The following is a 25,288-nucleotide window of genomic DNA, read 5'->3' as shown; positions in this document are numbered from 1 at the left end:
GTCCTTGCCCCCTACATAATAAGAGTGACAACAAAAAAGAACAAGAAAATGCCCAAGCTCCCCAAGGTTTCTCATGTTCTTCTGGTCCAGAAATTGAGGTCTGTATGGTGCATTTTGGAGGCTGGGAAAGAGACTTATGCTTTTCTCTGAAAAATTTAGCATTGCTCACTGTCAGAAAAATAGTTCTGCACTTATCCATCATGGTGCTTTCAGTCAGAAGGGATGAGTGCAGGTGTCTTGTGGGCTGGGAAGTTTTGTTCATCAGTCACTGTGTACATGCCTTGTGGCTTTTCACCTGTGTTTCATAACATACAAGTGATAACCTCACTCCTTAATATCCCGGGGCAAGGCAAGAGCAACACTATCACCACTTGTTGGATTAACTGGTAAGAGAACAAACACTTTTCTCCAGAGAGCCCCTCTGGCTAGTTCAGTACACACAACTGGATTTCATAAGGAGCTATAACTATCCCACATCCTATAGGAAAAAGAAATGCTGGAGCAGTGATCCACAGCACTGCAGAAACAAACACCATAAGCATTAGTGTCTTTGATTATCGCTATAGAAAAGGGTGTACAGTTGTATGTTGTCTGCTGTAAATTGGGATAAGCAGCTCTCAAAGAGCCCTTAACATCACAGCCGATATCAGGAAGTTTTTCTTCCTTCATTTGTAGCCCTTAGGAACCTCAGCATCTGTAAGATCAGTTCTCATCCCATCCTGGACCTTCCAGAACCCAGGAGTGGCCTGATAACAACATGCTATGCTGCACCTCATCTAAACATATTTAAATCACTTTAAATATAAACCTCCCCTGCTTCATGTATATGCTGCGGCACATGTACAGTCTGTCACCCTCTGAGAGTATGGAAGGATGTGACATCTCCAGTCTGCTTCTAGTTTCTAATCTAAATGCTCAGGATTTGGTCCAAATATCTTTCCTGACCGGTATCTAGCTTCATTGTTAATATAAAGTGAACATAATTGTCAGTGGAACCTTCTTTCTGAACATGGCCATGCTAGAGTTGTTTCTTTGCCTCTCTCCCAGTTTTCCTTGCTGCTGAGACACCTTCTATGGTCATGGGATGGACTTTATAGGCTGCCTGGGTGAAGCTCTGCATCTCTGTACAGGGGCAGAATACCTGACCGTTAATCATCCTCAGGCTGAACAATGCAGGCTGGCATACAGATGTCAGCCATCCTGACAGATGTGGATTTGTCCTGATTTCCTTAGACTGCTTTCCCTTCCAATTGTGCAGAATACTCAGAGAGCCCCAGAGTCATCAGGGGACGCTGTGCTACAATGGTGTTGTGTCAGTAGGCATTGATAATCATGCTGCAGCACCACAACACGACACCACTGTACGGTGACATAGCACCGTGATGGGGATGTGGAAGTGTCCAATATATTTGTACTGGCCCTTGTTTGAAGGCTTAAAGGGAAGGCTGGCATTAAATCCAAGTCCTTCTAACATCTTCCTCCAGCTTATGAGCAACAGCCTTATTGGTGATGCTGCTTCCCCAGATCTCCGGAGTCTTGTCTCTCTGGAAACACAGTGTCAAAATCTGTCAAGCAGAATAATGGGTTCCTGTTTTCCCTGGTTGTTCTGAGCATTCGGAGTAGCACCACCCCACCACCATGATGCAGATATTCCTTTGTCCTTTTTTGCTTGGCAGCAGCTATTTATAAAGCCCGGCAGGCTGCATCTGGCCGAGGCTGCCCCATGCTGCTCAAAAGCATCCTGATGTTTGCTTGCATCTACTTCCCTTTATAGATATTCTTATCCCATACCAGCACGGCCGCCTGGTATTCGGATGCACAGTGAATGGTGATGTGGCTCTCTAAATATCAAACACAATGCGTCCCTTTAGATTTGATAGTTTGCAGTGCCCCAGGTGCTATTATTATCGGTCCTGACATCATTCACTCGATATGATGGGCCCTGTCTTTCCATTTATCTGTAATGGACAGGAGATTTTGAATCATCTTATCTTTCAACTGCAGCAACGTTTTCTCCTTAAAAAGTGACTTCTCTGTCTCTCTCTCCCTTTCCCCATTTCTTGTTTTCTCTCTGTTCAGTGTCTTTCTCATTTTGCTTTATCCCCCTGTCTCTTTTCTCCCTATCTGTTTCTCTCTATTTTTCTTTGTTTCCTTCTTTCTATTTACATCTCTCTCTCTCCACTTTTACTTCTCTCTGTCTGTTTCTTCCTATTTATGGGCCTCATCCCAAAGTCTGTTGGATTTAAAGGAAAGATGTCCATTCTCTTCCATGGACCTTGGGACTCACACCCCAGGAGTCTATCAGTCTCTTTTGCCTGCACTTCTCTGTCTATGTGTGTGAAGCTAGAAACCCAAGTGCTCAGTGGCCATGCCTCCAAGGTAAAATTTCCCTGACCAGCAGTGACACCTTTCAGTGACCACAATCCTCTGTATGCGCTGCTTTCTAAAAAAGAAGCAGTGGAGCCCTGTCCACATGGTGTTTTGGGCAACTTGTTAGCACTGCTGAATGACAATACCCATTAGCCTACCTGTGGTACTACGTGGATGTGACTGAGTTCAGCAAGCAGTCTGGAGGGCGCACAACATTGTGCTTGAGGTTGCTGCCGTTGGGTTTACTAAGATTACAGTGTAGACATGACTTTCCTTAGAGAGAGAGAGATCATTTAGACCAAGACAGTGTTTCTGAGACTCATTGAAGAAGGCTTGAAGTAGGAATAGTTTCTATATTTGTCCACTGACATTGCACATGCATAGTCATTGGCAGACCCATGCTGATTCCAGATGTGGTACTAAGAGCATAGGCTCTCCGTGCTCGAATTCCCGAGGACATGCTGCTGCAGAGCTCAGCATGAGTATGTTCAACACCTGTGTCCATGCCACCTCCTAGACCTTGCTTTCATTTTTCTAGCTGCTTTCAGGCTTGAAGATTTCTGGGATGCCTAAGGGCTTGTCTACACTTGAAAATTAATGCAGTTTAGGGCAGGGCATGAATTTCAAGCTCAAGGGTGCGTGAATTTCAAGTATAATGCAAGAGAGGCCACAAGTGGCCGGTAGTGCGCTGTGGAGTAGGAGCACCTTGTCCCTTTGGAGCTTAACTCACTTTTAAAGAAGCAAACTTGGCAGCTGTTGCCAAACAACTGCTTGTGCATGCATGTGTTACAAGTTCAGGGAATGGTCTTGCTCACTTCTGTCCTTTCCTATAACATGTTGCCTCATCCTGCTGGAAGAATGAAGAGAAATTTGACAAGGGCATGAGAGGGCCAAGTCAGTATGTGCTGAAAAGTGATGCATCATAGATTTAATGGATTTCATAGATTTTTAGGGTCAGAAGAGACCTTGGAAGATCATCGAGTCTGACCCCCTGCCCCTAGGCAGGAAAGAGGGCTGGGGTCAGATGACCCCAGCTAGGTATTTGTCCAGTTTCCTCTTAAAAACCTCCAAGATAGGGGAGAGCGCCACCTCCCTTGGAAGCCCATTCCAGATTCTGGTAACTCTTACTGTAAAGAAGTTCCTCCTAATGTCTAATCTGAATCTGCTCTCTGTTAGTTTGTGGCCATTGTTTTTAGACCACAACAGGTCATCCAGGTAGCTTTGTGGGCACCAGTGATTCTTTGCATGGGCAATATTTCCCATTGTAAATATTAAGCCAAGTGTCATTGTGAGAACATCTTTTTATTACATCCATTCACAAAAGTAGCAAGGTAGCAGGGTTGGAGAATCTCTTTTGTTCAGACACCTCCTTATTCTGTTTGGGGAAAAAAGGCCTTTGTGTAAGTTCTCACTCCTGCTTTTTTATGAGTTTCATATAGAAATCCTGCAACACCTCTTACAGCCTCACTGGGCATTACAGAAGAGGAAGAGTAGTTTTCTTCCTTCTCTGGCAGCAGATGCACAGCACCATACTAAAGGCCTCTGCTCAGTCAGAGAGATGATCCTGTCTACACTAACACCAGTGGGTCTTGCAGCTAAAAAGTCACATCTGAAACCCCTGATGGAACCACATCTGAAACCTTGCCTAGATCAGTAAAAGGAATAAGACCGATCCTGCGTAGATTTTTTTTCATGGAAATTATACTACCTCAAAGTTCAGTCTAGATTAAGAAGACTTCTGTCTACTTAGAGGTGTAAAGCAAGGCAGTCATTTAGCAGAACACAGATCCAGACCCAACACACGGCATCAGAACAACAGAATTGCAATGTAGCTAGGTTTACTGTATGGCAACACATCTGATTGAAGCTGTAAGAAATAGGGAATTGTAGGTAATCTCTACAGAAATATGCAGATAAATTTGTCTTTGCAAGTTGGAATTCTTTTCAGAGGCAAATGTTTTCATCATTTTCTTTGAGTTTCAGCTAGTCCCAGCCATGGTGGCAAGGAGTTTTGCTAATTCCTCTGAGGAGGAAAGACATGCAAAGCATTTAAAGCAAATCTGCTAGCTTGGAACTGCGTGGTAACAAATGCCTTTGATTTGAGAAGTGAATTTCATTAAATCCTGGCAAACACACAAAAGCCAGTCTCGGCTTCCCGCTCCTTTTATTTGCTATCAGTACTTAAGATCAGCTAAATATTTTACCTTCACCCTTGGCTGCAAAGCATAACGGACAAAACCCTTATCTGTGAATGTCATCACTATTAGGAGAGGGAGAGAAAAAAGGAAAGAACCAGAGAATAAGGATGGCATGAAACTTGCAGTTCCTAAAGTAAATAGGCTTTTATAGTAAAATGGAAAAAAAAATCATCATATAATTTAATTAAGGCTCTACTACTCCCCAAGAGCAGTGAATACAGAATAATAGACAGCAGGGCTAATATTTAGAGATGGTTTAAAGGAATAAAGATGGCAATCATTGAAGAGAGGTGACCAAACTTTGGCGTGCCATCTCCCATCTCCTACCCCTTTCACATGCCCCTGCGTCTTGGCCACATCTTACTGGATGTGCTAATGGAAATGCACTTTCTCCACTGATCTAATAAATAAATAATTACACTAAAAAAGGACTTTTTAAACAGAACATTCACTACTGCTATTGAGATAAGAAGCATTCAAAAGTTATTTGTGATTGATATGAATATGGTAGGATCAGAGTAGCATGAACCTGGATCAGAGGAAAGCCACAGTTTGTATTACGGTAACACAAGCCATGAGTTGAAGTCTCAGAGTGAAATTTGTGTTTGGAGTGAGGGTGTTCTGAACTGAATGAATTCACTGTGAAACAAATGTACCCACATCTATGTATTAAAACAGTAGTGTACTAACTCTGCTCCATTCACCTGACTCTCTTTAGCAGTATTTTGCAAGTGAAGCCTTTTGTATTCAGAGGCACAATGGACTAGATTCTGTAGTTGCAAGACACAAAGTCTGAGACTGTGTTACATTTTCCATTTAGGCTTGATGCACCTTTCCCTTTAGGTCATTATGTTAGATATGTGGAAGACCTTTCTAATTATGAGGGCAATTAAAGAACAGTTTACTTAGAGTGCCTACAAAATCCCTAGCCATTCCATTTTTTTACAGGTTTTCAGTTTTCTGTCAGAAAAACCAGAAACAAATGTTAGCTTTAGCATGGTTTAAAATTAATCTCTGTATCTGCCTAAGCAACTGCTGTTCTTTATTAGGAGTAGCAGCTCACCTGTGTTAAGACTCCCACCGGGGCTGGACTTCCATCTTAGTCTACATCTCCCATCATGCACCTTGACATTTTAGCTGCAGGAAGAGGCCTGGGCAGCTCAGGTAAACACCAGCCAATGTCAGTCCAACCCAAACTGAAAGGTTTTGATTCACGAACACTGAAAATGTAAAAACAAATATTTCTGAGTATCTTTTGGAAGTTTTTATTCCATAAAAAGCCTTGCTTGTTTGATTTTGGATGGTCCAGGATGAAAATCAATGTGGAAGTATTGGAATTTCCCTTGGGATGGAAACTCTATTTCTTTTCTCTTTTTTAAATCATTGCTGCACATTGACTTAAGTAGACAGTAGCAGGGAAGGAACTGACCCTTAGTTTTTCTTGGTCTCTGGGGATGAAACTATGAGACTATGAAACTATGAAGTAAGGGCAGGTCAATGCAGCTGACTGAGTAAAGTGTGGATCCATATCTATTTAGAGGAGGCCTGGTAGCCAAGCATTTTATATCTGGGGAGGAATATAGCCATTAATTTTAGTCAAGCTACCTATGTCAGGAAGATGAAGATGGTAAGAAGACTTTATTTGATGGGTTGTTAATAAACATGACATCAGGTTGCCAAGTTTTTATGTAAAAGTTTTTCAGCTGTAGTTATACACCAGCAAATTCTGACTTCTGGGGCTTCAGCCATGACAAATACTTTGCAACTTGCAGAATGGGTTCATTGATTCATAGGTTTATAGATAGTAAGGGGCTGGAAGGGACCTTGCAAGATCATCGGGTCCAGCCCCCTCACCCTGCTGTAAGCAGGAAAAACAATTGGGGTCAAGTGACCCCAGCAAGGTGACTGTCCAATCTCCTTTTGAAGATTTCCAGGGTAGGTGACTGCATCACCTCTGGGGGGAGTTTATTCCACAGTCTGGACACCCTGACTGTGAAGAAGTTTTTCCTAGTGTTAAGCCTGAAATGGTCTTCCAGGAGTTTGTGGCCATTGCTCCTGGTTTTTCCCAAGGGTGCCCTGGTGAATACTTGTTTATTGAGCTCTTAATATATTCCCCTGATATAGCAGTCAGCTGCTACCAAGTCCCCTCTCAGCCTTCTCTTTTTTAGGCCGAATAGACCCAAGTCCTTCAGCCTTTTCTCACATGGCTTGCCTTGCAAGTCCCTGATCATATGGATGGCTCTTCTCTGGACTCTTTCAAGCTTTTCCACGTCCTTGTTGAAGTGTGGTGCCTAGAACTGGATGCAGTACTCCAGATGTGGTCTCACCAATACCGAGTAAAGCGGAAGAATCACTTCCTTGGTTTTGCTTGTGATGCATCGGTTGATGCATGCCACCGTGTTCTTTGCCCTGCTGGCTACAGCATCGCGCTGCTGGCTGATGTTCATACTATGGTCTATTATTATCCGTAGGTCCCTTTCAGTTGTGGTGCTAGTCAGTTTGGCGCCATCGAGTAAGTATGTTGGGGATTGTTCATCCCCAGATGGAGTGCTTTACACGTCTCAATGTTGAACTTTATCGGGTTGTGATCTGCCCAACTTGCCAGCCTGTCTAGGTCTGCCTATATCTGCAGCTTATTTTCAAGTGTGACCACGCTTCCCCATAACTTGGTGTTGTCTGTGAACTTGGACAGTAAGCTCTTCACCTGTACATCCAAATCATTGATTAAGATGTTGAAAAGCACTGGGCCAAGCATGGACCCCTGAGGGACACCACTGGCCACTTCGTGCCAGGACGACACAGGTCCATTCATTAGAAGTCTCTGGGTCCTACCGTGCAGCCAGCTTCCTCCCCACCTGACTGTTGAGCAGTTAAGCCCCAAATCCTTCAATTTTTCCATGAGAACATCATGGGATACCAGATCAAAGGCCTTTTGGAAGTCTAGATATACAACATCAACCTCCTCTCTGTTATCCAGGTGGTGAGTTATCTGGTCATAGAAGGAGATGAGATTGGTAAGACAAGACCTGCCTGTGACAAAGCCATGCTGGCTATCATTCAGAATACTTCTGCAAGCATATCACACAGAGACTACTTGAATCCTAATTTTTTTCCCAAGATTTTCCTTGGGTTAGAAATTAAGCTAATTAGCTTATTGTTGCCTGGGTCCTCTCTCCTCCCCTTCTTGAAGATGGGCACAACATTGGCTCTCTTCCATTCTTTAGGGACCTCCTGTGAGCACCATGACTTTTGGAAGAGTTTCACCAGAGGTCTCATGATGACTTCAACCAGACCCTTCAGCACTCTTGGATGAAGTTCATTCATCACTGCTGACTTATAAATGTCTAATGTTTCTAACTATTCATGCACCAGCTCAACATCAACAATAGGCAGGCAGTCATTCCCACCATGCCCATTCTGAACCTTATCTAGTATGGCTTTTCCCTTAGTCCGGTAAAATACTGAAGCAAAGTAGTGATTCAGGAGTTCAGTTTTCTCCTGAGTGTCAGTAACCAGCTGTCCTGAGTTGTTAAGCAAGGGCCCCACGCCTCCATTTGTTTTCCTCCTGTTCCCTAAATAAAGAAGGACTTCTTATTGCCCTTAATTTCTGCTGCTAATTTAAATTCAGTTGCTGCCTTAGCCTTTCTAATCCTCTCCCTACAAGTGCAGGTCATTGTCGTATAGTTGTCCTTGGGGACTGTCCCAAGCTTCCATTGTTTGCATGCCTCTTTCTTCTGTTTCAAGAGGACCATGATATCCCTATTAAGCCAAGAGGGCTTACTGCCCTTCTGGTATGTTTCCTCTGCATGGGGATAGTCTTCTTTTGTGCTTCGAGGATCGTGTCCTTGAGGAACAACACTCTTCATGCACTCCTTTCACCTTTGGTCCCTGGTCCTGCAGCACTTCCCCTACTATTGCCCTAATCCTGGTGAAATTCACTTTTTTGAAGTCCAGAACTTCAACCCTGCTAGCTGACTTTCGTGCCTTGCAATGGACAGTGAATGTGATGGTTTCATGGTCGCTGTTGCCTTCTGTATACAAGTCCTTCACCAGATCATCTCCTTTGGCCAAGACCAAGTCTAGGAGAGTGTTACTTCTGGTTGGCCCATGGACTTCCTGTGTCAGGTAGAACTCTTCGATACAAGTCAGGAAGCAACACAACCAATCTGACTTAGCCAAGTGTTCCTCCCAAGAGATGTCTGGGTACTTGAAGTCACCCATGATGACCATGTTCTGTGTGCATGCAGCCTCTGCTAATTCTTGCGGGAACTCCAGATCAAGCTATTCCCCCTGGTTTGGTGGTCTGTAGTATACACCTACAGTTAGGTCTCTCTCACTGTGCCCCCATCCCCCATGGTAGTTTGACCCCAAAGGTTTTGAGCCAGTCTTGTTTGAAGCGGATGTTGGCCTCCAAGGAGGTGTACTGCTCCCTTGCATAGAGAGCTATGCCTCCATCTGTCTTCCTTACTTGGTCCCTTCTGTGCAGGGTGTAGCCCTCTATGGCTATGCTCCCATCATGTGAGGAGTCCCACCAGGTTTCTGTAATCCCTACTAGATCATATGCATACTGGAGAATAGGAGGGCTGGCTCCTCCTGCTTTTTCCCCATGCTCCTGGCATTAGTGTCCAGGCACCTCCAATTGAGACCCTCCAATTGAGTCCTCCAATTGAGACCCTCAGTTTCCTGTCATGTTGAGGGAGAACCATTCCCTCAGCTCTTGCAAGAGTGGCTTTCCTAATGCCCCCAACTTCAGATCTGTGCCAGTCCTCAGGCACGCACCAGTCAGTGTTTCCCCATCCTCCATCGATCTTAGTTTAAACCCCTATCTAGAAGATCAGCCATCCTGGCTGAGAACAGGGACTTACCCCTCCATGTGAGGTGGATCCCATCCTTTCCCAGGAGTCCTCTCTCCTTGAAGTGTGTGCTGTGTTTGAAGAAACCAAAACCCTCTTGGTAGCACCACCGCCAGAGTCGGCAGTTGACTTCTTCAACACATCCTTGCCTCCTAGGCCTGTGGTCCACAACTGGGAGCCTAACTGCAGTAGTCAGCAATCTCCTGCTCATGGGACCTGATGGCATGAAGTCTGCCTACCTGGGCCTGGAGCTCAGTCACCCAGGACTCCAGGGACCTCACTAAGAAGCATACACCACAAGTTGGGGTGACCTTGCTCCTATTCCCAGTTTCTGGCAGCTGTGCCAGGCAGCCCTTGGGGCTCTATCTGGATGGATGGAGGTCTCAGTGGTGCAAGGGAAGGGAGCACCAGTTGGGGCTGAGGCAGGAAGCTGCAGGGTATGACACGTCCCCACTATTGTATGGTAATAGGCTATGCTACTACGTATGAACAAGGTAACTGAATTGCAAAGGAAGGGGGGCTCTGATTAGCGCAACAGTGAAAGTGGAATGGATCTTGTGATGTCGCCAGAAACCCCAAGATGGCATCAGAGCCTTGTTTTTCTACATAAAAAATATAAAACACTCATGATTAACCTACTATTGTTTTCTCTCAGGCCTCCATTGCCTCTGCTCTTCCCCAACAGGCCCTTTCCCTCCAAGAATCCTCCTCAAGCACTGGCTGTGCTGAATCCTTTATGTACAACATCAGCTACCTAGGGAAATTTGAGGCAGTATGTATCAATTGTGAGATCTTATTCACTGTACTCTTTTTCCATATGTTCTTTAGTTGGGGGACTGGAACAATCTAGGAGTTGTGGTTGAATGCCATGCAACACTTAGAATATATACCCTCAAGCTCATCTTAGGTCTACTTTGCCAGGCCAACATAACTGTTTTTCATTATATGTCAATGATTTGAACATGGTGGGGCCCTACCACAAACTCAGATCTGATGAGGGTCCAACTCCTGAACTTTATCACAGTTTCCAAATGGCAATTCCAGTTAGAGCAAAGTCTCTATGTCAAGTGAGAGCCTTCCAAATTAAAACAAAGTGACCACTCATATTTGCATAATCACGTAAAACATATGTAACAGTCCTCCATGCAGTCAAACATCTGGCCCAATCTTGCATTTGTTATAGAAACAAAACTGGAACATTCAACAGCTAAGGCAAGACTCTTTTTTTGGTCCAATCTGGGGGGGGGCCCATGCTTAGATTTTATTTAGATTTTACTTTGAGGTCAAACTTCATTTAAAGCCACGTGTTTTGAATAACAGTGCAGTGTAGCATGAAGATCTTACTGCTTTGTGCTTGAGATGGCTTCATTTCTCACAAGTTGTGGACGTTGTAAATGAAATATCCAGCTATTTCATGTAGATGCCTACAAATATTCAAAATGGTCTGAGAGATTGGTTAGGCCAAGTGGAAGACAAGGTAGATTTGCCAAGTGGAAGACAAGGTAGATTTTAGTTATATGATAACTAAAATAGATGGCTTTATCTGGTGTATTCATGCAGTTCTGAACTCAGTATTTTGAGAAGGATATAGAGAAACTGGAGAGAATTTGGAGGTGAATGACAAAGGTAATGGAACTGGAATTCAAACGCTATGAAGAAAGGCTGAGAGAAATCAGATATGTTCAGTTTGAAGGAAAAGAGCCTAAGGGGGCACATGATAGCAGTTTTAAAATATTTGCGAGTCTGTCATAAAGAGGAGGTGTAGCAACTGTTCTCCCATGCCACAGAAGGCAGGAAACCAAGGAATGGGCTTAAATTTCAACAAAGCAGATGTAGATTAAATCTGTTAGGACAATATGACAATGCTGGCAAGGAAAGGTTTGGAATCTCCTTCACAGGAGGTTTTCAAGAGGCTGGATGAGTCTTTGTTTGCTTTTGGAAAAGTGCATTCTACATTTGTGCTGGGACTTGGACTAAATTACCCTGGAGGTCCCTTCCAACACTGCGATTATGATTTGGATTAATTCCAGTGAAAATGATCCCCTGAGCTGGGTTTGAAAACCCACCCTTTATGCCATTTCATGTGACACAGACTTTATAGGCATTTTAGAATATTAGAAATGGTCTTGGGCCTGTTTATCATTTCTGCTTGTTTAAAGCAAAGCTAAAGTAGTTATTGTAACTCCAACTGTGCAGGCCCTGGGGGGAAGAATAAAAAGTGTAGAATTGTTTAAAATAAGCTTTTGTGGAGTTTTAATTCACTCAAGCACTTCTCTAAAATCTAGCTATCTATGCATTCACATCACAGCAGGTAAGTGGGCCCTAGTGCAGGACCTGTCCAGAACTGGGGGCTCTGATGAATCTACTCAATGGCTTTTCTAATTTAAATGGGTTTTTTTGTGGTTTCAGCCACCGATGCTCCTTGAGTGGGGACGACCTGAACAGACAGTGGCTGGCTCCCAGCCCCCTGCTCCATCCAACCATTTATCACAGCAAGGGCTTCCTCTATTACCTGCGCAGTATTGGCCGGGCTCCACTGGTGAGTCTCTTCCATCCTCTTCTGTGTCAGTCACCAGATGGTGATCACTCGTACCAGGCTTCTAGAAAGGTTCCTTTCATTTTACAATCTCGATCCCAGTGAGTTGGGGTCTCCAGCATTTTTGTGCTATGGGCATAAGGGAGTGCTTGGAGACCTTTGCTTTACTGAGTAACTAGTGCCTCAGACCCATTGAACCAGTAACTCCATATTTTGAGGCTATTGCCCTGCCTGGACTACCAGTCTGTGCCTAAGCTTCTCCATTTGTACAATGTGGATAACAATACTCATCTTTCATGAAGCTGTTATTGGCTCTAACATGAACACATCTGTAACAGTGTAAAATTTTATCAACCATTATTGTTAGTAAACTCATTATTGGCATGTAGCATTTCTGATATGTTAGAGAGAGGAGTTTGCAAAAATTTCTCATCTAACCAAGCATTTACATGTGCAGTCATGGTAACTACCTGTGGCTTTAGCATGCACAAGACAGAGTCCAGCACAACAGAACTGAGTTCAGCTCAGGCATCTACAGCCCATGTAGAAAGGGCTTGAATGTGAACAACATCATAAGAGCCAGCACCAAAAAAAAGACCAAACTTACATTCTTCCCTGTCCTGGGGACGGGAACCTCTTCTTCTCCTTTCAGGGAGGGCATTTTTGAATGGTGAAGAAACTGCTATGCTTGCATGTGGATTAAGCTTGCAATAAGTAAAGTGAGGATGTCTACTTTTGCAGTGACAGCCCCTAATTGGGGGGAAAAAAAAGATTTGTGTGAAAAAAAATCAGACAAGTGGAAAGTTTGTTTAAAAATATAAAATAACATTAATCAGCCATAAACATGACAACATGCTTCTGACTCCAGCTGTGACAATGTGAAAGGCAGCTGAGACTTGGGATAATAAAGTCATTGAATAGACCACTATCTCATCATTGTCTAGTAGTCTGATATCAAAGTCAGAACAAAAGACCACTGTGCCACTCAGTCTGTTTTAGACCTGATTGGACAAATCATTATAACTCTCTGCTCACCTTTATGACCTGATGAAGGATGTCTTGTGATCATATGACTCCCTTGCACATTCTGCCTTTGCTAGTCTGGACATTTTTTTGTAAATTCACTTTTAGAAAATGCATGTTTCCATTTTGGGGGGCAATGCAAACTGGTGAGAAGGTTGCAGTCCAAAAAAAAAGCCCATTGTCCTGGGAGGTTGTGATGAATCCACCTTGTACAGGAAGAAGGCCCAGAAGAACGTGTCCAAGACCTCTAAGGGAAAAGCAGAAGATGTTCAAAGGGTTTAAGTGCAGACTCAGACTGACAGGCAGGCGGCAGCAGCCTTATCTGGGGAGTGCCTAGGGAGAGACAACCTATATACAGGGGCAGTTGCAAAGAGAAAGAGCTTCCTTCCTGGCTTGATGAAAGAAGACCAGATGGAGATGAAAAGGTCTGCAGTCTTCCTATCAGCATAACCATTCCTCCGCTGCACAAGTATCGAGCTTCTGGAGACATGGAGAACCAGAGGGAGTCCAGCCCCTTAGAGGCTCAGTTGCGAGTTCTCAATCCTTTTCTGTGTGTGGCGCTGCGGGGGGTTATCCCCATTTACTCTCACCCCTACCTCTCTGTCTGTTTTTCCATGCTGTTTCTTCCTTTCTCTCTCTAATGTGTCCACAGTTTTGTCCCACTCCCACGATGGTCATATCCAGGGGCCTACAAGCCCAGTGCAGGTTGTCAGTGCTCCTGACTGAAGAAAGTCTATTGATTTAGATTGTCTCCCTTGCTCTCTGCCTGCATGACAGGCTGTTGGTAAACTGATTTTTCTCTGCCTTTGAAGAGTGCATTGATTTTAGTTTACACAGTCTCAAAAATACCTTTTCCTGATTCCGGGGGTAAGCTGGGTTTTTGTTTTTTTTTCCAGGACCCTGCGGAGTCAAGTTCACCGATAGCCAAATGATTTCTATGAACTGATTTAGTCTTATTTATCCTGGTGACGTGAAAGCAGATTCTTCAAAGCAGGGAGTAGGCAACTTGAAGGAGAAAGGGAAAGATCTTTAAAGCTAATAGGCTTTCAAACCAAAGCCAGTTTAATTGGCCACTTCTCCCATAGAAAACAATAGGCTAAATTTCTCTCTTTCTCTCTCTCTCTCTCACGCATGTGCGCACAGGCATGCACATGCACACGCACACACACTCACTCACACTCCCTCCAAAGAAGAGGCCCTGGACTCTACTTTTGGTGCACCAGGATCTGCATTTCATTTCTCCAGTCACTGTGGAATCGTGAGTGGCACCTAACATGTGCAGCACTGATGGAGGGATTTGGTCCAATCTAGACATGGACTTTTTAATGAATTTATGAATGATATGATTGTCATGGGGGACTTCAACTTCCCTGACATCTCTTGGGATGAGCACACAGCTAAATCTGACAGGTTGCGTAGCTTCCTCACATGCATCGAAGACCTCTACCTAACCTAGGAGGTCTGTGGGCTGACTAGGGCAGAGGCATTGCTTGATCTGGTCCTGGCCAATGGGGAGGACTTAGTGAGCAATCTGTGGATCAAGGGGAAGCGGAATGCCTTAATTTTGGGAAGGCTGACTTTTGAACTGAGAGAATTGGTCAGTCAGGCAATTAGAGGCCATACCACCCCCAGATAAGGGAATACACAAGGAATGGTAATTTCTTAAAAACATAATCCTTGAAGCACTGGGCAAAGCCATACCATCTCACAAGAAATGCAGGCAATGGGCAAAGAAGCCCCCATGACTGAATAAGAAACTCTTGGACCTTATTAAGCTCAAAAGAGTAGCCTACACCAGCTGGAAAACAGGAAGCATTACCAAAGAGGATTACTCTGCTCTCTCCCACACGTGTTGAGAGCAGTCGAGAAAAGCCAAGGCACAAACTGAATTTAGGCTAGCTACAGGAATCAAGGACAACAAAAAGTCCTTCTTCAGATATGTGGGAAGTCGGAAAAAGAACAAGGATAGCATTGTGTCCCTGAGAGATCCAATGGGGCATCTGACTTCCAATGCCCAAGAAAGGGCCAATCTCCTAAATGACTTTTTTGCATCAGTTTTTCACCCTCCCAGAAGGATCACACCCTCCCAGGAGGATCAAATTGATGTGGATCAGGTGAGGGAGCACCTTGAGAAACTGGGCATTAGCAAGTCCGTGGGCCCAGATGGAATGTAGCCAAGAGTCTTGAAGGAGCTGGCAGACATCATTGCATCCCCCTTGGCAGAGATAATTGAAAAATCATGGCAGTCGGGTGAGGTCCCAGATGACTGGAAAAGAGCCAACATGGTCCCTATCTACAAGAAAGGGAGGCAGGATGATCTGGGGAACTATAGACCAATCAGTATTACATCCATCCCTGAAAAAATCCTGGAGAAAATTGTCAAGGGATCCATCAAAACCAGACAAGCTTCTGAATGCCAGCTAACATGGCTTTGTGACTGGCAGGTCATGCCTGACCAACCTCATCTCCGTCTATGACCAGATAACATGTGCCCTGGACAAGGCAGATGACATGGATGTCATATATCTGGACTTTAAGAAGGCCTTTGACCTAGTTCCCCATGATGTCCCCATGGTTAAGCTGTAGAACTTTGGCCTTGATCATCATACGGTCTGATAGCTAGGCAACTGTCTACGGGGTTGGACCCAAGGAGTACTAGTTGAAGGGAGCAAATCAATGTGGTGCAGGGTGACCAGTGGAGTCCCTCAGGGCTTGGTATTTGGGCCAGTACTCTTTAACGTCTTCATCAACCATCTAGATCTGGAAGTCAGGTGTGAACTGGCCAAGTTCACGGCTGATATCAAATTATGGAGGAGGGCGGTCACACTGCAGGACAGGCTGGGGATAAAGGTTGACTTGGACACGCTCTCAATGTGGGCCAACCAAAACTTGATGGCCTTCAATGCAGAGAAGTGTAAGGTGCTTCACCTCAGTAGGAAGAACCCCCAGCATACCTACAGGCTCAGCAGTGCTACGCTTGCTGGCACCATGACCAAAAGGGACTTGGGGGTCTTGATTGACCACAAGGCTGCGATGGAACTCCAACTAGCTACAAGTATCAAGGACAATAAAAAGTCCTTTTTCAGATATGTGGGGAGCCAGAGGAAAAGCGAGGGCAACAATGGACCCCTGCTAAACCAGATGGGACAACTGACAACCGACGCTCAGGAAAAAGCCAACTTGCTAAACGGGTACTTTGCATCAGTTTTTCACCAGTCCCAAGGGGTGCCCCTGCCCATGGAGCAGGGGCATGGGATGAGAACGCCTGGGTGAGGGTGATTCCTTACCCTCCATCAATGCTGACCTTGTGAAGGAACACCTTGGGAGGCTGGACACTTTCATGTCAGCCGGTCCTGACAGTTTACACCCCAGGGTACTCAAGGAGCTGGCAAGCATCATACCTCAGCCCTTGGCACGGATCTTCAAAAACTCCTGGCACTCTGGTGTAGTGCCCAAAGACTGGAAGAAGGCAAATGTGGTGCCTATCTTCAAGAAAGAGAGGAAAGTGGATCCAGCAAACTACAGGCCCATCAGCCTGACTTCTATCCCGGGGAAGGTCTTAGAAATGATCATCAAAGAGACCATTCTTAACAGACTGGCCGATGGCAACATCCTGAGGGATAGCCAGCACGGGTTTGTTGTGGGTTGGTCTTGCTTGACCAGTCTTATTTCCTTTTACGACCAGGTCACCTATCACCTGGACAAGGGAAAAGAGACTGATGTCATATATCTTGACTTTAAAAAAGCCTTCAATCTGGTATCCCATGATCACCTCCTAGCAAAACTGGCCAACTGTAGCCTCAGCTTCACCATGATCCACTGGCTGGGGAATTGGCTACATGGTTGGACCCAGAGGGTGGTGTTTGACAGAAGTCAATCATCATGGTGCGCTGTGACCAGTGGGGTCCCCCAAGGCTCTGTCTTTGAGCCAACACTATTCAGCATCTTCATTAATGATGTGGACATTGGTATCAGAAGTGAACTGGCCAAGTTAGTCGATGAAACCAAACTTTGGGGTAAAGCGTCCACACCTGAGGACAGGAGGGTGATCCAGGCTGACCTTGACAGGCTCAGGAAATGGGCTGACAAGAACCTGATGGTGTTTAACACTGTAAAATGCAAGGTACTCCACCTTGGGAAGAAAAACCCGCAGCATGCTTATAGGCTCGGCAGTGCTACGCTGGCTAGCACTACGGACAAAAAGGACTTGGGGTCGTGATTGACCGCAAGATGAACATGAGCCTGCAATGCGATGCTGCATCTAGTAAAGCGAGCAAAACGTTGGCTTGCATCCATAGATGCTTCTCAAGCAAATCACAGGACATCATTCTCCTGTAGTACTTGGCCTTGGTGAGGCCACAACTGGAGTACTATGTAAAGTTTTGGGCTTCACAATTCAAAAAAGGATGTGGAAAAGATCAAGAGAGTGCAGAGGAGAGCCACTTGCATGATCAGAGGTCAGGAAAACAGACCTTATGATGACAGACTGAGAGCCATGGGGCTCTTCAGCCTGGAATAGCGCAGGCTCAGGGGTGATCTGGTGGCTGCTTATAAGTTTATCAGGGGTGTTCACCAGGATCTTGGGGAATGTCTGTTCACCAGAGCACCCCAAGGGATGACAAGGTCAAATGGTCACAAACTGCTTCATGACCATTTCAGGCTGAACATAAGGAAGAACTTCTTTACTGTCTGAGCCCCCAAGGTCTGGAATAGACTGCCGCTGGAGGTGGTTCAAGCACCTACGTTGAACGCCTTCAAGAAAAATTTGGATGTTTATCTTGCTGGGATCCTATGATCCCTGCTGACTTCCTGCCCCTGGGGCAGGGGGCTGGACTTAATGATCTTCCGAGGTCCCTTCCAGCCCTAATGTCTATGAAATCTATGAAGATGAATATGAGCCATGAATGTGATGCAGTGGCTGGCAAAGCTAACCAAACTCTGGCATGCATCCACCGATGCAGCTCAAACAAAACCAGGCAAGTCATCCTCCCACTTTACTCAGCCCTGGTGAGACCACAGCTGGAGTACTGCATCTAGTATTGGAGAGCCAGAGGAGAGCCACTCATATGACCCAAAGACCTGGAGGGAAGGCCATACGAGGAGAGGCTGAGGTACTTGGGACTCTTCAGTCTAGGGAAGAGAAGGCTCAGGGGGAACTTGGTGGCAGCCTACAATTACATAAGAGGGGTCCATCAGGACCTGGGAGAACACCTCTTCACCGGAGCTCCCCAAGGGATAACAAGGTCTAACGGCCACAGACTCCAGGAAGTCCGATTTCGACTGGATATAAGAAGAAAGTTCTTTACTGTGTGTGTCCAGGGTCTGGAACAAACTCTGCCCAGAGGTGGTGCAAGCACCTACTCTGGACTCCTTCAAAAAACAGGTGGTTATGTTTCTTGCTCAGGTCATTTGATCTCAGCTGACTTCCTGCCTATGGTGTGGGAGCTGGACCTGATGATCTCTTGAGTTCCCTTCCAGCCCCTAATGTCTATCAAATCTATGAAAACTATATCTTAGACATTATAGTACCTTTCAGCCCAAATGACTTCAGAAGTTAAATGCAAGTGTTGTTGCATGAATGTTCAAGTCCCATCCCTGCCCCCTCACAAAGGGAGGGTGCCAAATAGATGGGAGGGACAAAACTATGGTGAGGGAGCCAAAGCAAACACCATGTCTAAGGAATAGTCCTCCAGGTCTTTAAGATCTGCATAGCAGGGTCAGGTCTTTGGCAGTGTCATGTAAAAAATCTTAACAGTATTTCAACCAAAGACTTGGTTAACCCCAAGAGATTTCAACCAGGGAATGGAGATGTTTAAACCTGTGTCATCTGCTATAATCTAGTCCCTCTGGCTATACAGTTACTGCTAGCTGTAAGGGCATGGCCTTGACTCATCAGTTATCCCTGAAAGCATAGTGCGTTAATACTCCCAGAATGAACAGTCAGAGAGGAACAACAGGTTTGTGACCAAATACTGCTCAGTTCCCAGGTCTGCTAATGAACCTCTCCATGAGCTAGGCAAAGTCTCCCAATATCTCTGAGCTTGGGTTGGCAATCTGTGAAATGGGGGCAAGGATAGTTCCTTTCTCTTACCCTTTTGCTGATTCTGTCTACTTCACTTTTTAGGGCAGAAGCTGCAAGTGTTGCTCAATGGGGACATGCTCTCCTTTTGAGGGGCTTTTGGTGCTAGAAGTAACAATGCAGAGTCAGCACCAGGACAGTAACCACTTTCTGTTGTTTCAGCCCTCCTGTCTGAGCATGTCCTGTGCAGAGTTTCCTTCTGCCCCGAGTTGGGGAAGGATCTCCGTTCTAGGGCTGCTGAATATTTATTCCATGGATATGAAGTGTAGGTGTGCCTGTGTACCCAGATAATAAGTAGCGAAAACAGAGTTGATTTTTCTCAGCATTTCTCCCATTTTCCCATACTTGGTTTGGTCAGTTTTGGTTTCCCTCTTTATTTCACTGAAAAAACCCCTAGAAATCTATTGTTATTGGTCACCTTAGGCATATGGGGTTTTTTCAGAGGGAGAAAGTCTCAGAGTTAGAAATTCCATTTTTTGGAATTGATAACAATGGATAAAAATAATATAGTAGAAACATTTTGGAAATGGATAGAATAAAGCCATCTTTAAAATCATTGTGAAAGTGGTCTTCATTTTCAGGAGAGAGGAAAAAAAAGATATTTGGGGGGAGTGGGTCCTTTTTATTTGCTGATTGGTGTTCAAATGGTAAGAAAATCATGTTTCACTCTCTGCTATGCGGCCAGGATAAACTTAACTAATAGAAAGGCCTTTTCACCCCCGGCCCCAGAACTCTTTTACCCCCCTTTTGTAATTAAAGTTGAGATTCTCAGGTAATAAACTAACTCAAGCCAAAGGGACTCTAACATAATCACCAAATGCCAAGAGCTTCATGATAAAATAAGGCGAGTTGGCAATCCTGAGACTGCTCCAAGCTTGCAGCTTGGACTGCAATAATTTCTTGTTGGTAGGGATGCTTCACTGACTGTGTTAGTGTCTGAGCTACAAGAGTGGATTAGAAGGGAAGCTGGTTGCTTGTGGATGCCAGGTTGATTGAATGTTTGCCCCTTGAAGCCCTAGGAAGAGTTTTGCTTCTTTGGTGTCAGGCTACAGGTTACAGCACAGGGATTCTTTCCAGGCTGAACAGTGAAAAAGATCCCCTGTAATGCAAGCTACAGTGGCACTGACCCTGCTCCCATTGAAACCAATGGCAACCCAACAAAATAAGGTCCCAAAAGCAGACACTGCAGATAATCCTCCAGCAATCGGTGTCAGTGGTAATCCTACCCTGATGCTGGTGGGTAGGACTGGATCAGCCAATAGGCCCATTTTATAACAGCCCTGTTATTTAGGAATAATCTGCAGGTTTTTCTAGGTGCAAAATTATAGAGCTGGGACTGAGCAGGCCATCTGGTTGTCTGACTAGCTGATCATCCCTGGGTGCTTTCTGATATGTAAAATTATATTTTAGGCAGATAATATATGTGCTTTTTGCATGTTAGTAATGAGCTAAATTGGCAGGTAATTGATACCCAATTGAGCTGGGAGTTCTGCCTCGAAATAGGGCTGAAGCTATAAAATCCTTTTTGATATTCATAGGCATAAATTCCACATGGTACCTGTGGTTAACCTAAACTCTGACTGGATGTTGCTGATAGCTTAGATGAAACGCTAGCTGGAAAAATGTGCATCTGTCATTAAAAGAGCTGGAGAACGCTGGCATTCAGAAGGGGTGATTATAGGGTAATTGCACACATTCCAGACAGAGTTATTTCACCGTACAGTTCTGCAAAGACATGAGCATTGAGTCTCCAGGGTTTGTGCAGTCCTGGGTGTGTTTAATTGGAAACGCTGCCCCTTGTGGATTTTCATCCTATTCCTCAGCATTCGTGCTCTCTGAGTCCTCCCCTCTCCTTCGCTGGTTAGTGGTGATGGTATAAATAATGCAGCACACTTGCTGTTGGGAAACAAACTGATCCCTGTGTATCAGGTCTTGGCAGTACAGTGCTGCAGAGACAGGGAAGTGTAGGAGAACAGTGGTGAGGTTTAGCAGGGGAGTGGGAAGAAGCTGCAGGGAGCAACTTAAGTTAACAAACTGCTAAGATAAACCGTTGGCTGAGGTGGCTGCATGCAGTTAGCCACCTAATTTGGAATTGGTGGAAGAGTAGCTGTGTGTGATGCATATGTATGAACCACAGTGTTCCAGGCTGGGACTTTCTAAGGGATCCAAGGAAGTTAGCGCCCAACTCCCCTTGAAATAGGCTGCCTTAATATAGTGTCTATAAAAACGGTTCATGCTTTATTGTATGCCTGTCCCCTGCTCATGGTGATGCTTGTTGCTCTAAGGGTAAAGTTATGCATTACACTCACACCATACTAAGGGCACTTAAAACATGAGTGTCCACACACTGCAACTTGTTAACTCATGCTGAGTGTCCTCTGAGCATCTCAAAGTTTTGCCACTTCAGGCAAGGGTTAACTCGGGGCCATGCTACCTAGCTTGTAACTTCACTTTTCTCCATGGAGATAAAATTAGCAATTTGCACTCCTCCAGCATCCCAGGATGCACAGCTCCCAGCACCACCCTCTGTCCAGAGCAGGGATAGAGCCCAGGTGTCCTGGCTTCTAGCCATACCCGTGCCTGCCAGCCCTCTAGTGGCAAGTCAGAGCTGTGCAGGGAAGAAATGTTATTAACTCTTAACATGCAACTGCTCACAGGACCTAACTTTAACACTGGTTAACATTCTAAAAATTGAGTATGGTCTAAGTGTAACACGTAACTTCACCCTTTAACTACACCCTAAGTTCAGTTCTTTTGGGTGCTGACCACTTTAGGTCTGATCCAAATGTGCTTGAAGTTAAGCACACAAATATATGGAGCTGGGGAACAGAACTTTCCTAGATGTGAACCATGCTGTTGTCTGGAACAGGACTAAGAAAGAATAAGAGAAACACTAGTCATTAGTAACAGCTCATTCCAACAGTGCCAAAAAATCCTAACTGAGGATTACAGTCCATTCATATTGGGTGCTGGATAGTCATGTAACAACAGCAGACCTTTCCCTAGAGATCATGCAAGCTAGGTAGTGGGTGGGTTGCAACAGCTGGATGAAATAGGGCATGGGAGCAGGTTACAATAAAATTAATAGAATTTAGTTGAAAGTGGAGGTTTGGGATTGTCAGGTGTCCAGCCAAGGCCAGAGAGTAAAGACCTTTAGGCTTCACAGTAGCGCTGGGTTTGGAAGCAGATAAAGTGGTGAGCTTATGAAGTGTGACATGGAGATTTTCTCTTGCATAGGGCTACTGGCAGCATAGAGGCATTCTCAGGAATAGCAAACAGGCCGGCCTTTGAGCCTGGTCTAGCTGACATTGCAGGGAGAGTATCATGTGTTAATAATGCACCTCTAATGGGCTGCAGTTAGTTTCTCTAAGCTCATTTGTCTTTGAGGAGAAAAAAAAAAAGAGATAAATTACCAGGTAAATATGCTAAAGGCAAAATCTTCACCCCTTGAAGTCAGTAGCAGAAATTCCCCCAGTCTCATTTTGCTCACTATCTCTACTTCTTCTCCTTTCCTCCTGCTCCCATCTGTCTCTATCTAATGAATGCATTCTAAAGCGCCTGTTCCACTGGTATCTGAATGTTCCTCTTTGCTTCCTGATTAACTTATCAAAGGTGAATAATAGTTTTCCGGAGCACTGTTGCCTTCTGAGCCTTTTGCATTCTGGTTTTAAAAGAAACAGCTGTTCTTCTGGTGATATATTTGTCTTTTAATGGAGAAATTTCCAAATATTCCTCATGAAAACATGAAGAATATACGTAACAGTGCTCCCTATATTGACTTCATATCTCTGCAAGCATCAAGATTGATTATTCTTCAAGGCCTGGGTCAATATTTACCTCTCGGATCAATAAATCCCAATTTTCATTTCTATAGGAGTCAATAGAAGCTTATAAAGACAATCTAAAGTTCCACTGAAAGTGGGAATATGCTTAGCACCTGGTTTACACAAGAATTGATACTAGAGAGATGTATTAGATAGACAGAGTAGAGGATGTGAAATGAGATTATTTGCCATGTAGATAGGTCAGGTCTTGTGCTTTGCTTTATAGGGACATATGTAGTGATGCAACCGTGTACAGTAACTACTCATGCTATGTTTTCTCACAGATTCTATAGTACAGATTTTGAATTTAAAGACACTACCCGATGATTAATTGCTTGGTAAAGTGCAGTTTTTAGTTCTCATGAGGATAAAAGTGAAGTTCAGAAGTAAAAGAAACCTGACAAATTGCCCTGTTATTATGTCATAATTTTCCCTGAACTTGTAGGTTCCTGAGTTATGATGGCATCTTTACAGAGGTGTGATCTGTGCCACGACAGTCCCCCCTCTCCTCTCTGAATTCTCCACCATTACATGGATTGTCAGAGTTTAGGGACAGATTGCAACTTGGGAGGTAAATTACAAGCGACTGACAGGGTGTGGAGAGCACTGTGGGCATGTCCAAGTCTGAGTAGCAAAAACAAATTGGCAAAATGTCATTGTTTCACAATTAATTGACCCTCTAGTGTCACAAAACAGCCATTTCAAGAACCAGACATTTTCTTGTGTTATGGAGCATGTTACACACACCTAGTATGTACTGCATATGGAGTATGTTAGCTGCATGTAACACATTTGTACCACTATTATCTAATTTATAAGGGGTACATCTACATGAGACATTTCCTGCAGAGTAGACTAATTAGCTCTGCAGTAAAGTCTCAGTGTCTACATGTGTGTCCCTTTTAGGGTACATTAAACTGGTACTATCCTACAGTGGCATTATTTAGTGTGCTGCAGTGTTCATGTAGACACTGATGGAGCTGGGGGGGCACAAGGTTGCTTCAGTGCTGGGGCTACCTGCCAGCTAGCCCTGCACTGAAGCACTCTCATGCCCCAACCAACCCCTCCTCAGCACTTGGAGCCATGTTGGAGCAGCCCCGGACTGGCAGGATGACCCTGCAGACTCCCTGCCAGCTGGGGCTGCTCCAACCTGGCTCAACATGTTGCAGTCCTGGGCACACATGTAAATGTGGTGCCTGGGGGCAATAAACTCAGGTGCAAACTGTGCCAGAGTTTATTTGTTCACATGAATTGCACGTATAGGTGTGCCCAGGAGATGTAAATGTGGAGCAAACCTCTGATGTAACATCCCTACACCAATTCAAATCACTTTACTCTAGTGTGAAGTTACCCCACAAACAACCTGCAGTAACTCTATGTCTGTATAATTTGCTCTGGTGCACATGTGTGTCTGCAGCTGTAATCAAGTTCAACCCACTATGCTGGGGTTGCTGCTTGCTCAGGCTGTTACCTGCTTCTCCACTGCCTGCTAGTGGCAATGCATGGGGACAGCAGCCTACAGTCTGCTGCTCCACTGTAAACTGGTCACCAGTCCACTCTGGAATCCACTGTAATTTATACTGCTGTGCAAACCAATGGGAATTAGAGTGCTCTAAATGTCCCATGGGTCTTGACTCATAACCATTGCTTCCCCTTTTATATTGTCCCTAGGTTTTCTGTGACTACCATGGCCACTCCCAGAAGAAGAATGTGTTCCTCTATGGATGCAGCATCAAGGAGACATTATGGCAGGCAGGCTGCCCTGTCGACACAGCGGTGGTCACGGAGCATGTTGGCTACAGGGTAGGATTTCATGTTACAGTGTGTGTATACACACACACACACACACACACACACACACACACAGGGAGTCTATTGAGGATTGGTCTTTGCCCCAAAGTTTGGAACAAAGTGTGCTCTTCCCCCTGTCCAGAGAAATACAGGGCTGTTGGTTGGACCAAAGTGCATGCAGACAAGGAGACACATCACCTGTAAATGGAACCGTGATGGAAGTGCCACCTAATCAATGGCAACAGATATAGAATAATAGAATCGTAGAAAATGAGGGTTGGAAGGGACCTCAGGAGGTCATCTAGTCCCACCCCCTGCTCAAAGCAGGACCATCCTCAACTAGATCATCCCAGCCAAAGCTTTGTTTATCTGAGTCTTAAAAACCTCCAAGGATGGAGATCCCACAACCTCTGGGTAACTTCTCTTGGTAACATGTGCTGATTCATATGCTAACCTGTTTTTTGTATGAGTGAACCCTAATTTTGCATCACATTTCTCATTTAGCCCTTTATAATAACATTAGAAATGTGCCACAGGGTGTTGCACTGTTGAATTCAGTTATGCTGCCCATTGAAGGTAAAACCAAGGGCCTATGTCTGCCTTGCACTACACAC

At 44.8% G+C, this 25,288-nt stretch overlaps 1 protein-coding gene across 3 annotated transcripts in view; it reads left to right on the top strand.

The window, feature by feature from the left end:
- Window positions 1–25,288, top strand: part of AGBL1 (ATP/GTP binding protein like 1) — a 403,598-nt gene that overhangs the window by 207,001 nt on the left and 171,309 nt on the right. For all 3 annotated transcript variants that reach the window (XM_025211966.1, XM_006030348.2, XM_025211967.1), the window contains exons 19-20: window positions 11,831–11,960; window positions 24,555–24,686. In XM_025211966.1, the coding sequence (XP_025067751.1) occupies window positions 11,831–11,960; window positions 24,555–24,686 (262 nt within the window). The remainder of the gene's footprint in view (window positions 1–11,830; window positions 11,961–24,554; window positions 24,687–25,288) is intronic.

The sequence above is a fragment of the Alligator sinensis genome, unplaced genomic scaffold (genome assembly GCF_000455745.1).
Source record: "Alligator sinensis unplaced genomic scaffold, ASM45574v1 scaffold857_1, whole genome shotgun sequence".
Classification (NCBI taxonomy): Eukaryota; Metazoa; Chordata; order Crocodylia; family Alligatoridae; genus Alligator; species Alligator sinensis.
This window is presented reverse-complemented; position numbering and strand designations above follow the sequence as displayed.